The sequence below is a fragment of the Monodelphis domestica genome, chromosome 3 (genome assembly GCF_027887165.1).
Source record: "Monodelphis domestica isolate mMonDom1 chromosome 3, mMonDom1.pri, whole genome shotgun sequence".
Lineage (NCBI taxonomy): Eukaryota > Metazoa > Chordata > Mammalia > Didelphimorphia > Didelphidae > Monodelphis > Monodelphis domestica.
Window position 1 is genome coordinate 204,436,446 of NC_077229.1, and position 13,349 is coordinate 204,449,794.

The 13,349-nt window shown below is 36.8% G+C and overlaps 1 protein-coding gene across 2 annotated transcripts in view; it reads left to right on the forward strand.

The window, feature by feature from the left end:
- LOC100027080 (N-acetyllactosaminide beta-1,6-N-acetylglucosaminyl-transferase) overlaps positions 1-12,613 on the forward strand; it is a 111,208-nt gene extending 98,595 nt beyond the window's left edge. For both annotated transcript variants that reach the window (XM_056823412.1, XM_001377444.4), the window contains exon 3: positions 7,739-12,613. In XM_056823412.1, coding sequence (XP_056679390.1) covers positions 7,739-7,929 — 191 coding nt within the window. In that variant the 3' untranslated portion in view covers positions 7,930-12,613. The remainder of the gene's footprint in view (positions 1-7,738) is intronic.
- The last annotated feature ends 736 nt before the right edge of the window (positions 12,614-13,349 follow it).

A 13,349-nucleotide genomic window follows, 5' to 3' on the forward strand; every position in this document is an offset into this window, starting at 1 on the left:
TGGAGGAGGGATAGTGAGAGAGAAGCTCCAACTGTCAATGGTTTTCCAGCCTGGGAGGTGGAAAAGAAAAGGAGGTTTCCCTGGTAGCTGAGAAAGAGCCTATCTGTATGGGACCTATTATTCCTTCTGGGACCCAAAAACACATCTATTAAGACTCTTCAAAAACAGCTACCAGAATTCTCAAGGGGGTTTTGGATTTGGACTCATGCTGGCCAAAGACATACAGACCTCTCCCTGAGATTTCTCTCTCTCCCTGACCTGTTCCTAGACTCCTGAATTAAAAGCTAGTTAATTGAGGAATAGGGATCAACCAGTAGCTGGCTGGAGGAGGATTCAAGGTACTCAGTCTTGAACCCTGAGAACTTGGGGGACTGGTCTACAAGAGGGGGCCAATTTTAGGGTTTCCTACTCCCCACTTTCCTTGCCAGACACCCTTATCTCTCCTTCCCTGTGTGAACCAAAATAAATTGTTTACTACTTTAGAATTAGGTCTAGTTGGTTTCTGATGCTAGGAAAGGGGACAGAAGATTTGGGAAGAATCACATCTCTCCCCAAAATGGGAAGATTACCTCAGAATCCCAGGGATTCAAACTACCTAACTCAAGGAACAACATCTGTCCTTGAAAGTGGGGTGACCCTAGGTTTTTGAAGGGATGTGACAGTGGGTGTCCTTTACCTCCCAGAACTATTCTCTGAGGAGACATATTCCTTCTGTCAGGAAGACTAGACTTGGCTATCTCTCTCCTTTCTCCCCATTTCCCTCTCTCCTTCCATTTCCCCGTTCCCTTCTCAAATCCTTCTATTATATGACTCAGTTCAGAGTATGCCCTCACTTTCTTCCACTCTATGCACTACTACAACCAATCAGGACTACCTTCTAAAATCTCAAACTCTCATCACAAATTTAAAATTTCTTCATCTTTCCTCTTCTCCCATGTACCCAGAGCATCTTCTATGCCTTGGCCCAGCTCTCTGATTCAACTTTTCTCTATTTGTGAAATCTATTAAATTCACTTTTGAATATATTTGACTCCCTAATAGCTTGTATTACTAGGTCAGCCTCTTCATTATAGCTTTCATCAACCCCCTAGAATACCCTTCCTCAACTTTTAGTTAAGCCAGCAAAGTTAAAAGAGGCAATATTATCAGCTCCTACTCTTGGTGTCCCCTATGTATTCTAAACCATTCTCGCTCAATGTCCACAAGCGAAAGGGAATAACTTTAAGAGTTTTGACTCAGAGCTTAGGACCAAACCAATGTCCTATTGTATATTATTCTGGTCAACTAGATCCCATAGCTGCAGGAATAGCTCCATGCTGAAGAGGGGTGTCAGTAACTGCATTGCTTGTTACCAAATCTTCAGACTTGGTGTTAGATTGCCCACTGACAGTTTATTGTGCACACAAAGTTGAGGCACTTCTCTGAAAGTTCAGAACGCAGGCATTTTCAGATCAACACCTGGCTAAATATGACAGTACTTTTGGGGAATGAACATATCACATTAAAGAGATGTAACACCTTAAATCCAGCTACATTATTCCCTGATTTACCAATATGGGGGGACCATTGCACGATTGTGAAATTGTAGTGCAATTAATAGAAAGGCCTTAAGAAAATCTGTCAGACACACCTCTTGACAACACTGACATGATCTTATTCACAGATGGAGCATCATATATGCAGGATGGTATAAGATTTACAGGTGCTGCAGCAGTAAGTGAATTTGAGACCCTATGGTTTGCTTCACTACCTGGAAAGCTAAGCGCTCAGGGGGCAGAATTAATCACTTTAAAACATGCATGTGAGCTTGCAAGAGACAAACGTGCAAATATTTACACTGATTCCAAATATGCATTTGGAATTTGCCATGTTGTCGGTTCTCTCTGGCTTCAGAGAAGATTTTTAACATCTGATGGGAAAATAATTGCTCATGCAGAAATAATTTGAGAATTACTGTCATCTCTCCAACTACCAAAAGAGTTGGCAGTGATTCACTGCAAAGGGAATTCTTTAGGACAAGATTTAGTTGTCAGAGGAAATCATAGAGTGGATATGGCTTTGTGATATGCTGCACAAAATGCTCCAGCTTGCATTATGAATCTCTCTGTTATAGATACTACAGATTTTTAAAAGTACACAATGACAAAGAGGTTCAGAAATGGGAGCAAAATTTTGGAGCTAGAAAAGAAAATGGAATTTGGATAGAATCAGTGGGAAAACCAATTCTTCTAAAAGCATTTTACTCTTAACATCTACCAAGAAATACACAAAAAGGGTCATTTTGGAACACAAGCATTAACTGATACTGTTAAAAGAACTTGGTTAACTCCGGAAATTAGCACTGTGGCAAGTAAGCTCTGCTCAGCTTGCTATGTGTGTACACGATTTAACCAAAGCATATTTAAGCAAAAGGCTTTTGGTGGTCATCCACTATCTCACACACCATTTGAGCATTTGCAAATAGATTATATCTATATGATCAAATCAGGACAATTTAAATTTGCCTAGTAATAGTTGACCAAGTAACTAGATGGCCAGAAGCTTTTCCATCTAGTAAAAACACATCAAGCTTTGTAGCCAAAATTTTGTTGAAAGAGATCATTCCAAGATATGGTATACCACTAAGAGTAGATTCTAACAAAGAGAACCATTTTACAGATTCAGTTCTAAGACAAGTTTATGAGAATCTGGGTATCACACCAAAATTTCATGCCCCATATCACCTTCAAAGTTCTGGGCAGGTGGAGAGACTAAACAGAGAAATCAAAACTATGGTTGAGAAATTTTGCATGGAAACTCATTTGAAGTAGCCAGAGATTTTGCCTCTAGTGCTGTTCTATTTGTGCACTAGACCAAGAAGAGATGTGCATATCTCACCATATGAAATGTTATTTGGACATTCACCACTGCAGGCAAAAAGTTTTAAAACAGCTTATGTATCTATGTGTGGAGGGGATCTTACACTTGCTGAATACATCATGGAGTTACAAAATAGGGTTAGAGAAGTACAAGAAATGAGAATTTTAACTCAAGGGGGTCCGTTAGAGTACACACTCCATACAATAAAACCTGGGGATTCCGTTTACATAAAAAACTTTAATAGAACTAGCTCAACATAACCATTATGGGTAGGACCTTTCCATATTATTTTGACAACCCCAACAGCTATTCGTGTATTAGAGAAACTTGGCTGCATTGCTTGCATATGAGAAAAGCAACAGAAGAGATTATATCAGACAACATGACTGCAGTCAAAAAGATATCAGAAGAAGAAATTATTCAAGAAGGAGAATGAAATGAAGACAGATCAAGATCAAGACAAAGGAGAAGACAACAGAAGAAACATAGATGACAGCAAAAAGATGATTGAACTGTAATAAAGACATTGAAAAACAAATCAACACAGAGAAGAAGAACACAGACTGATTATGGACATAAACTGTAAGATTTTTGTGCCATTGTAACACTACACACTTTCATTATAGTTGCAAACAAACACTACATAGTAACAACATGAAGACAGAAGACAGTAGCAGAGGAGGTAACTTTAAAGATTTGATAAGTATTCACTACAAAATAACATACACATATAGGACACATTTCTTACAAACTCTGCAACATTATAACCAGATGATAAGTATCCATAGAAATAAATAATGATAGACTTTAGTTTTTTGTAAAACATAAGTTAGTTTTTGTAACTGTATTTTACTGTTTCAAAAGTTTGCATTTTGTATTTTCCATTTTGAAATTCTGTAATTGTATGTTTTGCTCTTGAATTTCTGCAAATATGTTTTCCTTGATTATTTATTTTCATAGAAATTTTATTTCCTTTCATTTATATCCCTAGTACAGGTTAGCATAGATAAAAGTGTAGCAATAAGAATAAGATAAGATAAGCATAAGATTAAGACTATTTTTAGGAAATATAATAACAATAAGGTTAGGCATAGCTTTAGAATTATATAGAATATCGAGCATATGGGAGAGATTTTTTTATCTCTATCTCTCCATATGCTCGAAGGGGGAAAATTGTAAGGATGATATTAGACAAGTATTTCTTTATTAGTTTAGGGATAAAAAAAAAAAGTAGAGTGCTGGCTTAAGAAAGAAGTGGAGTTTGAAGCAGAGCTGAGAGAGCATGTTATCTCATTTGTTGACAGTTATAACCATTTTTCTGTGTCAATTAATCTCTCTGGCAATTGGGAGTTGGTCTCTGGCAGTTGTCAAAGACTCTCTCTCAGGGCTGGAGGAGGTAACATCTTTCCCTCTCTCTCTGTCTGAGGGAAAGATCTGAAGGAGCTCAGTGTTTTCCTTTCCCAAGTTGGGAAATACTATTAACTATTCTATTGTGTTTTTTATAGATTGATTTAACTCTGAGAAGACCAAAGAAAAACCTGGTCTTTGGTTTGGACTCTGAGTCTGTTAAGGATTCTTGTTGAGACTCAACCAGATAGCCTTCGCTATTTTATAATTTGAAGGGAAAGTTAAGAATGATAAGGACAATAGTGTAGTTTTTATTTAGATAGAATAAATTTGTGTTAGTCAGATCAGGGAGGAGTAGTGTAGCCTATGAAACACAGGAGAAGCAGTTCCTTGTGGAACTAAAGAGTTTATTTGGGTGGATTTAGAATCTCTTAGAATTAGAAATCCTTTTTTTATCTTTATATATTTTAATAAATATTTTATTTTTTAACTCATCATTTATTATTTTTACACCACATTGTTTCTGGATCAGACCTACAAACCCATTTGGAGCTAGGAGAAGGAAATGGCAAATCATCTAATATCTTTTCTAAGAAAACCCTTAAAAAGATCATGAAGAATTAGACACAATTGAAAAATGAAAATAAGTTGAGTACTCCACTCGGGACTAGAGATACAAATACAATAAATAATGAGCATAATTATAGTTGTCATTTACATAGCACTTGCTATGTACCTGACACTGTGCTAACTTATAAATATGCTCCTTACAACAAACCTGGGAGGTTTCCTCTATTATTATTCCCTTTTTGAGGAAACTGAAGCAAATAGAAGTTAAATGACTTGCCCAGCCACACAGCTAATAAGAGTCTGAGGCTGGATTTGAACATAGATTTGTCCTGACTCCAGGCCTAGTGCTGTAGCCCTGATTCCCAACTGCTTCAATGAATGCCTGACTTTGCTCGAAAAGAGCATACATTCTAATGGACAATACAACCAGTAAATATGTGTAAATGTATACAGAATAAATATGAAGAGAGTAACTAACAAAACAAAAGTAGTTAAGTATAGGAGAGTTTGAAGAGAGGGCTCTAGCAGTTAATATACCAGGAAAGGCTTAGGTAATAGAGCTATGCTTGAGCAGAAGAGGGGATTCAAGAAGTTTGAGAAGTTGTTGCCTTCAGAGCCCTGGAGATGACTAGTGCAAAGACACAAGGCAGGAGACAAATTATCTTGTGTATGAAACAGAGATACGGTCAGTTTGCTTCAATTGCAGGAGGGCATGTGATGACCAGTGAGGGTAGAAAGGCAAGTTGGGGCAAGGTTTTGATAGGCTTTAAAAGAAAAACAGGAGAATTTATAGTTGATCTTGTAAGCATATGTAGTTACCATGTAGTAGGAAAGTGACATGGCAGCACTGGATTTAGGATAAATCACTTGAGCAAGGGTAGAACATGCTCTGATGTGGGAAGAGCTTCACCTGTCTGCCTTTACGGATGATAAACCTTTTTTCCTTCCTAAAGCTATTGCGTATCCATTGTGCCAATCAGTCTCCTTCACCCAGTCCGGAATCTTCTCTCTGTAGGCTCTAGTTTCTCCCCACTGAAAGCTTCCTTCCTTCAGTCTTCAAATATACTCAAGTTTCCATCTTATTTTTTTTCCTGCTATTTGCCATCAAACATATTCTTACTGCTTGTTTTTTTTTTCACAACCAATTCATCCCACTCAAATTTAACTTCATTTTTCACAGCTCTCCTAAAACAGCATTCCCATTTATTTCTCAGTTGCCAAATGCCCGTTTCTCAACAGTCATGGAGACTTTGACAGCCCTGACCGCAACCTTTTTGAGATTCTCTTCTCTTTTGGTTCCCTAATGCTCACCTGATCTTTTGCTAACCTCTCTAACAATGCTTCCTCTTTCCCTTTTGCTAATTTCTCATTCTCCATCCTAATTGTGAGTAACCTCCAGAGCTTAACCTTTGGGTTCTGATCTTTTCCATTTATACACTGCCCTTTGGAAAATTTATATATCTGACTATGCCTTTAGTGTGTATGACTCTCAAATCTGTGTCCAGTCCCAATTTCTCTTCAGAATTCTTTATATATAACTGTTATCTCAAACTTAAAAGTCTAAAATTATCTTTCTTTTATATATACATATATAAATATATATGCACACACACACATATATATATATATGCATACATATTTTAGTACCTTCTGTCTTGGTATCAGTTCTTAGATAGAAGAATGGCAAGGGCTAAGCAATGGACATTAAGTGATTTGATCAGAGTCACACAGGTAGGAAGTGTCTAAGGCCATATTTGAACCAAGGTCTGCCCAACTCCAGGCATGGTATTCTATCCACTGAACCAACCCTAAGCCTTGATTATTGTAGAAGTCTCATTCTCTCCCAGTTACCCAACCCTGACACAGTCATCCTCTACACTTTCACTCAAAAAACTTCAATGGCTCTCTAGTACCTACAGAATAAAATCAAATTTCCTAACTCTGGCATTTAAGACCATTTAAAATCTAGGTTCAGCTTGCCTTTCCATCTTCTATCTTACACAACTATGATACTCAGGAAATTCTGAGCTAGTTGGATAAGTTGGATAACCTTGAATAAGTCATTCTGAGCTTGAATTTTTTTTATCAGCTAATTAAAATATTAGACCAAATGACCCATGAGAACGACAATGATTGCTGACATTTATACAACATATTAAATTATACATTATTTCAAGTTTCTTCTGGATGTTAAGTCCTATTGTACCTTTTTTGCCCTAAAATTATGTTAATTATTCCCTATGGCTTTTAGATATGGCATTCTCCAATGCCCTTGTCATGTAGCCACATACCACCCATCTTTTAAGAAGATAATTTCCTTCACTAATTTTTTTAAGAACCCTTACCCTCTCTCTTAGTATTGAGACTAAGTTTCAGTTTCAAGGCAGAAGAGGAGTGAGCACTAGGTAACTGGATTTCTAACTTCTCTCTGTACTCCTAATGGGCACCACTCAAAAGCCATTAAAAAAAAAAAAATATATATATATATATATATATACTAGCTTAGTTTGTTGCATTCTGTTATTTAATTTTTCATGAACCCTGTGACTTCGTAGATTGTAAACTCCCCATGGACATGGATCTTGTTTTATTTCTTTTGAATTGCATTATACTGTAAACAATGCCAGACATAAAGTGGGCAAGGAGGAAAAAATATGCTTCTAAAGACTGAAAGCATATTCTTGGGACAGTGAGGTGGCTCAATAGATCGCATGTTTGGCCTCGAGTCAGGAGGACATGGGTTCAAATATGGCCTGACACTTCCTAGCTGTATGACTCTGGTTAAGTCATTTAACCCCAACTGCCTAGTCCTTATTGGCTCTTCTGCCTTGGAACAGATACTTAGTATTAATCCTAAGACAGGCGATACAGGTTTGGGATAAAAAAAAAAAAGCAGCATACACTCTGTCTTTTGAAAATAAATATTTGGTTTTATTAACTCCTTTTTCTTCTTTATTTACAGGTCACTACATACATGGCATTTGCATCTTTGGAAATGGTGACTTAAAGTGGTTATATGACTCCCCAAATATGTTTGCAAACAAGTTTGAGCTTAAAACATATCCACTAACTTTAGAATGCTTGGAACTGAAACTTCGGGAGAGAGCCTTAAACCAAAGTGAAACTCCAATAAGATCAAGTTGGTATCTTTGATCCTCTGCAACTCTGGATTTAAAGGAGTCAAGATGGCAACAAAAGCTTAATGACTTCAAGTTTGGAAAGGAAGCTCTTTGTTGTGAAAGAACAAAGTCACAGTTTTTAAGGACTGGTTATAAAATGAAAACAAAATGTTGGCCAAAGCAGAAGCTGGTTTTCCAGCAATGAGCATGGACTGGATAGGTACTTGGACACCTGTGACTATTTCATTCTAAAAATTTCACATATTAATATGTAATTTTAAAAAATAATTGGACCATGATTTTACATAAGACCCTTGTTATAGCTGCATATCGGATATCCAAAGCATACTGAGATAGAAAGAAAAAGAATGAATGCTCTTGTTCCTGTGTCTTTGACAAAGCAAAACAAGTTCACCCCTAAGAAGGAATTATTTCTGGTTTATAGTAGTGCCACAGTGAGGTGTCTAAATATCTTGTTCTTCCTAGTGCATATATGCTTAGCAATAACTAGATATCTGGCTCTCTTTCCCCCTGTTACAATTAAGGCCATACATTGGTTCTTTTAGTACTAGTGTTTTGGGTTTTCTGTTATTTAAAAATTATGTATTTCATAATGTTTGCAGCAGATCATAGAGCAAGGCTTGAAACACTGAATGCTTTTGGTTTCATTGAAAAAAAAGGTCTGTGAAATTGTGCTTTCTCTTACAAATTCTAGGCTTTTCTGTATCCTTGACTCTCTTCTATATTTACTCGTGGAGCAAGGAATTAAGATGCCAGCCTGGGAATTTGTTGGTGAGCCGCTGTGAAATGAAGAAAATTTCAGCTTTACTCAAGCGTGGGTTTCTATTCTCTGTGTGTATGGAGAAGACAATGCACTTTTATATTTGAAGAGGAGTAAATCCCTAAGTGCTGCTTGAGCTCTCTGTGGCATCAAAGTTAATCACTACACCATTCTGTGTTTCTTTCTATGCCTTCTTAATAATAGCATTCTGGAAAGTAGATTGTACTCTGTCTAGCAGAGCTTTACCTTGAGCCACTACTAAATAGTTTTTGCCAGGTTGTATCAGCTATAGGAATATAAAGTGATAGATTTTGTTTCTATCCTCTTTTTTTACCTTTCATGTAGTAAAGCAAAATAAGCAATTCTGAGCATTCATTCACAGGAAGAAGATTCTCAGGCCCTGAAAACTGAGGCAGTTACCTCAGCACTAGGAATTATAGAGGTTCAATTGTTGTTCATTCTTCAGCGATGACTTGAGCATGAGTTGGATTTAGATGAGGCAGAGTTGCACAAAGATGGTGGCCTCACTCTCTTTCCAGAGTTATCAAAGTCCAGTGGCAAGACAAAAGTCAGGACAGCTGGTGATGGCCCAAGATGCAGTGGACAACCTTGGTTTCTTTGAAGTCTGACCAAGCTCTAAGTGCTTCACAGCACCTGCTTTAGTTGCCATCATGGCCATTAGGATAAATTGTTCTCTTGCATCCATTCTGCTGGGGGAAGTCTTCACGTACTTGGAGTAGACATCTTCTGAAGTCACTGAGGATTTGAGACCTGTCAGTTACCCTCAGCCTATTTTAGTCTGTTTGCTGAGATGGTTTTACCAGGACATGGCCACTGCACATGCTACAGTTTCTTGCAACCACAGGTGAGAGCTGGGTGGCATATGGACACCAAAGGTGGCTGAACAGCTCTAAAAAGAGCTCAACAAATCCTCACATCAGAGATTCCAGCCCTCCCTGCACACCCCTGTAGAGGTTCTACAGAATTGCAGTGATAAGTGTATCCTCATCTGAATTTTCCAGATTTGTTATTGGACCATGGAGGCTTCAGGTTAGAAACCAGTTTGAGACCAGGAATTGAAGGGAGTACTTAAGGAAAACAGACAACCACCTTGTGAAGAAATATTACAGGTTCTTGAGTAACTGGTTTTTCCTATTAAAACATTCTATTCATTTCTTGATCTGGAACCTACTCAGAAGGCAAATAGAAGTGATAATTCTTCTTTTATTAGAGGAATCAACCATTTTGCATTCTGCTATATATCATCTTAGTCTATTTTACTGTGAACAGAATGTGTTCCCACTATGACAAAAGCCACCTTTCTCAGTAATATTTAATTGAAGTCTGTGTTGATATCCCATCAATCCTTTAGATTCCTACTTTTTTTTTCCTGACTAAAATTCTTACTAGAGAACCAATGGTATTTATATAAGAAAACTGTATTTTTCTTCTGTAATCTATGCTTGTCACATTTAAGAGGACCAACTTTGCCAAAGTATGACTTTTTCTGTTAATGAAAAAAAAATGTGACCAATGGGGGGGAGGGATAAGTAAATTGTAACCAGCGATATTAGAAAATAGATTCTGAAGATATAAATAAATAAGCTGGAAACAAAAGGATGTTTTATACACTGGACTTTGGGAGGAGAAATCTTTCAGGAATAGATGTTTACACTTTAGCTATAGCTCTCCCACACACTTTTCAGGGGTAAGGGGAGGCAGTAAGGGAGCTTCTAGCTGATAGATGATCACTGGTCTCCTTGGTGTGCCCTTAAGCTACTGATTATATTGTTGTTTTGAATGGCTTTTATGTTGTATTTTCATGGAAATAAATTAATATATTAATTTCCACCTTTATAGGACAATGTGTAGAATTTACTGATATTGTTAATTGACTGTTTGGTTAAAATCCTTTGAAAAAGGCTATTAGCTGGAGGCAGTTCTGGCATAAAAATTCACTGATCAAAATAAGTTGAAATGAGAAGAGCCTTCTTTAATTTGCTGGGAATAATTCAAAGTCTCCCCATCAGTGTGATATGAGAAGTGGTTTAAGACACTGGTGATAAACTCATAGAAAGAGTTAGTGCCCTAGAATATATGTAAGCATCCCTGAGGGCTGCATATTGACTTAGGAAACTATATATTGACATTATCTTTGTTTTTATATATTTTATTAAACATTTCCCGGTTCATTTTAATCTTGTTCAGGTACCATACATGCCATAATCTTATTTTTGACGCCTCTGGACCAATAGCTATCATGACAGAAATACATAAATGGAAAGAGATGGACTAATCACATAGCAAGAACAAGGGAAAGCCTATATGGTCCATTAGAATTATACAATGTCAGCAGAACATGAGGAAGATTCTCAGCACAGTGGATGGACATGGCAAATTTATGGGTGGACATAAAAGGTACTTACAGTGGGTGGGGGACCATGGATAGGTTTCAGTCTTCACCATTGGAGGGAATTAATGACATTGATGAGCTCGTAGAATTTAGGCAGCTATGAGGCACAGTGGATAGAGCACAATGGACTTGTAATCAGAAAGACCTAAATTCAAATTCGGTCTCAACAACTTACTGGCTGTGTGACCTTGGACAAGTCACTTAACCTTTCAGCCTGGGTTAACTCATCTATAAAATATAAAATGGAAATTATAATACTACTTATCTATCTTTCAAGGTTCTGATGATAATAAAATGAAATAATAGTTGCAAAATGCTTTTCAAACCTTAATCAGTGGTATATTGGAATTGGCTCTAACCAATTTAAAATTTTCATTGTGGAGGGCAGCTAGGTGGCTCAGTGGATTGAGACCCAGGCCTAGAGATCAGAGGTCCTGGGTTCAAATTTGGACTCAGACTCTTCTAGCTGTGTTAACACTGGCTAAGTCATTTAACCCTCATTACTGCTCTAAGAATGAGCATTTACATCTTGGATAGCAACAAATGCTAAGAAAACAGGGGGTTGATTAATTGTTTGTTGATGGTCTATATTTTTAAGAGTGATGCTTAAAATGCAGATTAAACTTAATCAGGTTAAACTTTAAAATGTATCCTGGCTACAGTTTGGTTTTTTTTCCCCCCTTAAGCCATCTGGTTGTTAAACTTATCAACACATCCCTGTTTAAAGTGCTCTATAAATGCTACCTAGTAATTATTATCACAGATAGATCCCTTGGAGTCCTAACTATTTCAAAATTATTTCAATATTTTAAAGATCTTCCAAGCGACTGATACATCACAAGACAGTGATATTATTTTGTTTTTTTAATCATTTATTGTAGCTGATAAAATTTATCTGGTGACAACCCTCTAAAGATAAGCCTTTCTAAACTTACCTTAGCCAAGTCCGACACCATATCTTATTGAGTCATTACCTGAAGCCTTTCTACCTTGAGAGAACTTGTTACTATTTAGGTTCTGCTGCTTTACCTTTTGACTAAACATTTTTTTAAAAAGCATTAAATACTCACACTATGCTAAACACTAGTGGTATAAATGTAAAGACAGAGGAAATCCTTGTCCTCAAAAAGGTAAAATGCTTATGAGTGAGACAGCATGCAGGAGAGTGATGGCAAGAAATGAGTATTTTGATTTCAGAAAGATACAGGTGGTGAGTGGATCTATAGTCAGACAAGGTTGCCACATTTTTTCCAGTAGCAGTGATGGTTTGATTATGGTTGCAGAATTACGAAGTGAGATTGTGGGAAACATCAGGACAATAAATGAAACCTATTTGGGACTACCTAACTATAGTGTGCTATCTCCCAAGGTGGTTGTGACAAAAGAATGAGACAGTATTTGTAAAGTGCATTTCTAACTTTATCCAGTGATGTGCTGGAGCTGGCTCTAACCAATTAAAATTTTTCAATGTGAGCATTTACATCTCTGAAATCAGTAAATGCTAATAAAAAGAATATTGATTTATTGTTTTGTTGATTGTTTAGATTTTTTTTTGAATGATGGATAAAATGTTAACTTAAAAATATGTCCTATCTACATTTTTTCTTCAGAAATCTGGTTGTTTAACATTTAACAGAACACCTTGAAATACCTATCTAGGATGTGGATATTGGGGGACACCTTGGAAAAATGTACTTAAAATAACCTACAGGGTCCAAGAGTGATTGTTGAAAAGACATTCCTTGGAAACATTGGAGCATGATTTTGGTAGAGGTTTCAAAATTCAAGAGAAATAATCTTTTAAAAGCACTTGGTCTTTGGGTAATATGATATGGATTGATAATTATGTTGGAGTTAAAATCATTATGTTTGAAAATATTGAAGCAGTACCCATATGGTGCTTCCTAAGTTTACAAAATGCCTGCATTGGTGGTAGAAGTTTTTCATGTTGTATTCTCTGTGCCAGTGAAATCTTAGGTCCAGCCTTTATTAGTGTCTTATGTGAAAACATACCCTCTGTTACAAATAACATTAAATCACTAACATTTCCTTCAGATTCTCATCTTTTTTTTAACTACTACTTTCTGTTTTAGAATCAATACTAAATATCTCTTCAGAGCAGTAAGGGCTAGTCATGTAGGCTTGAGTGACTTGCCCAGGGTCACACATCTAGGGAGGTGTATGAGGTCAAATTAAAACCCAGGACCTTCTATTTCTAGGCTCAGCTCTTTATATACTGAGCCAGCTAGCTGCCCCTGAA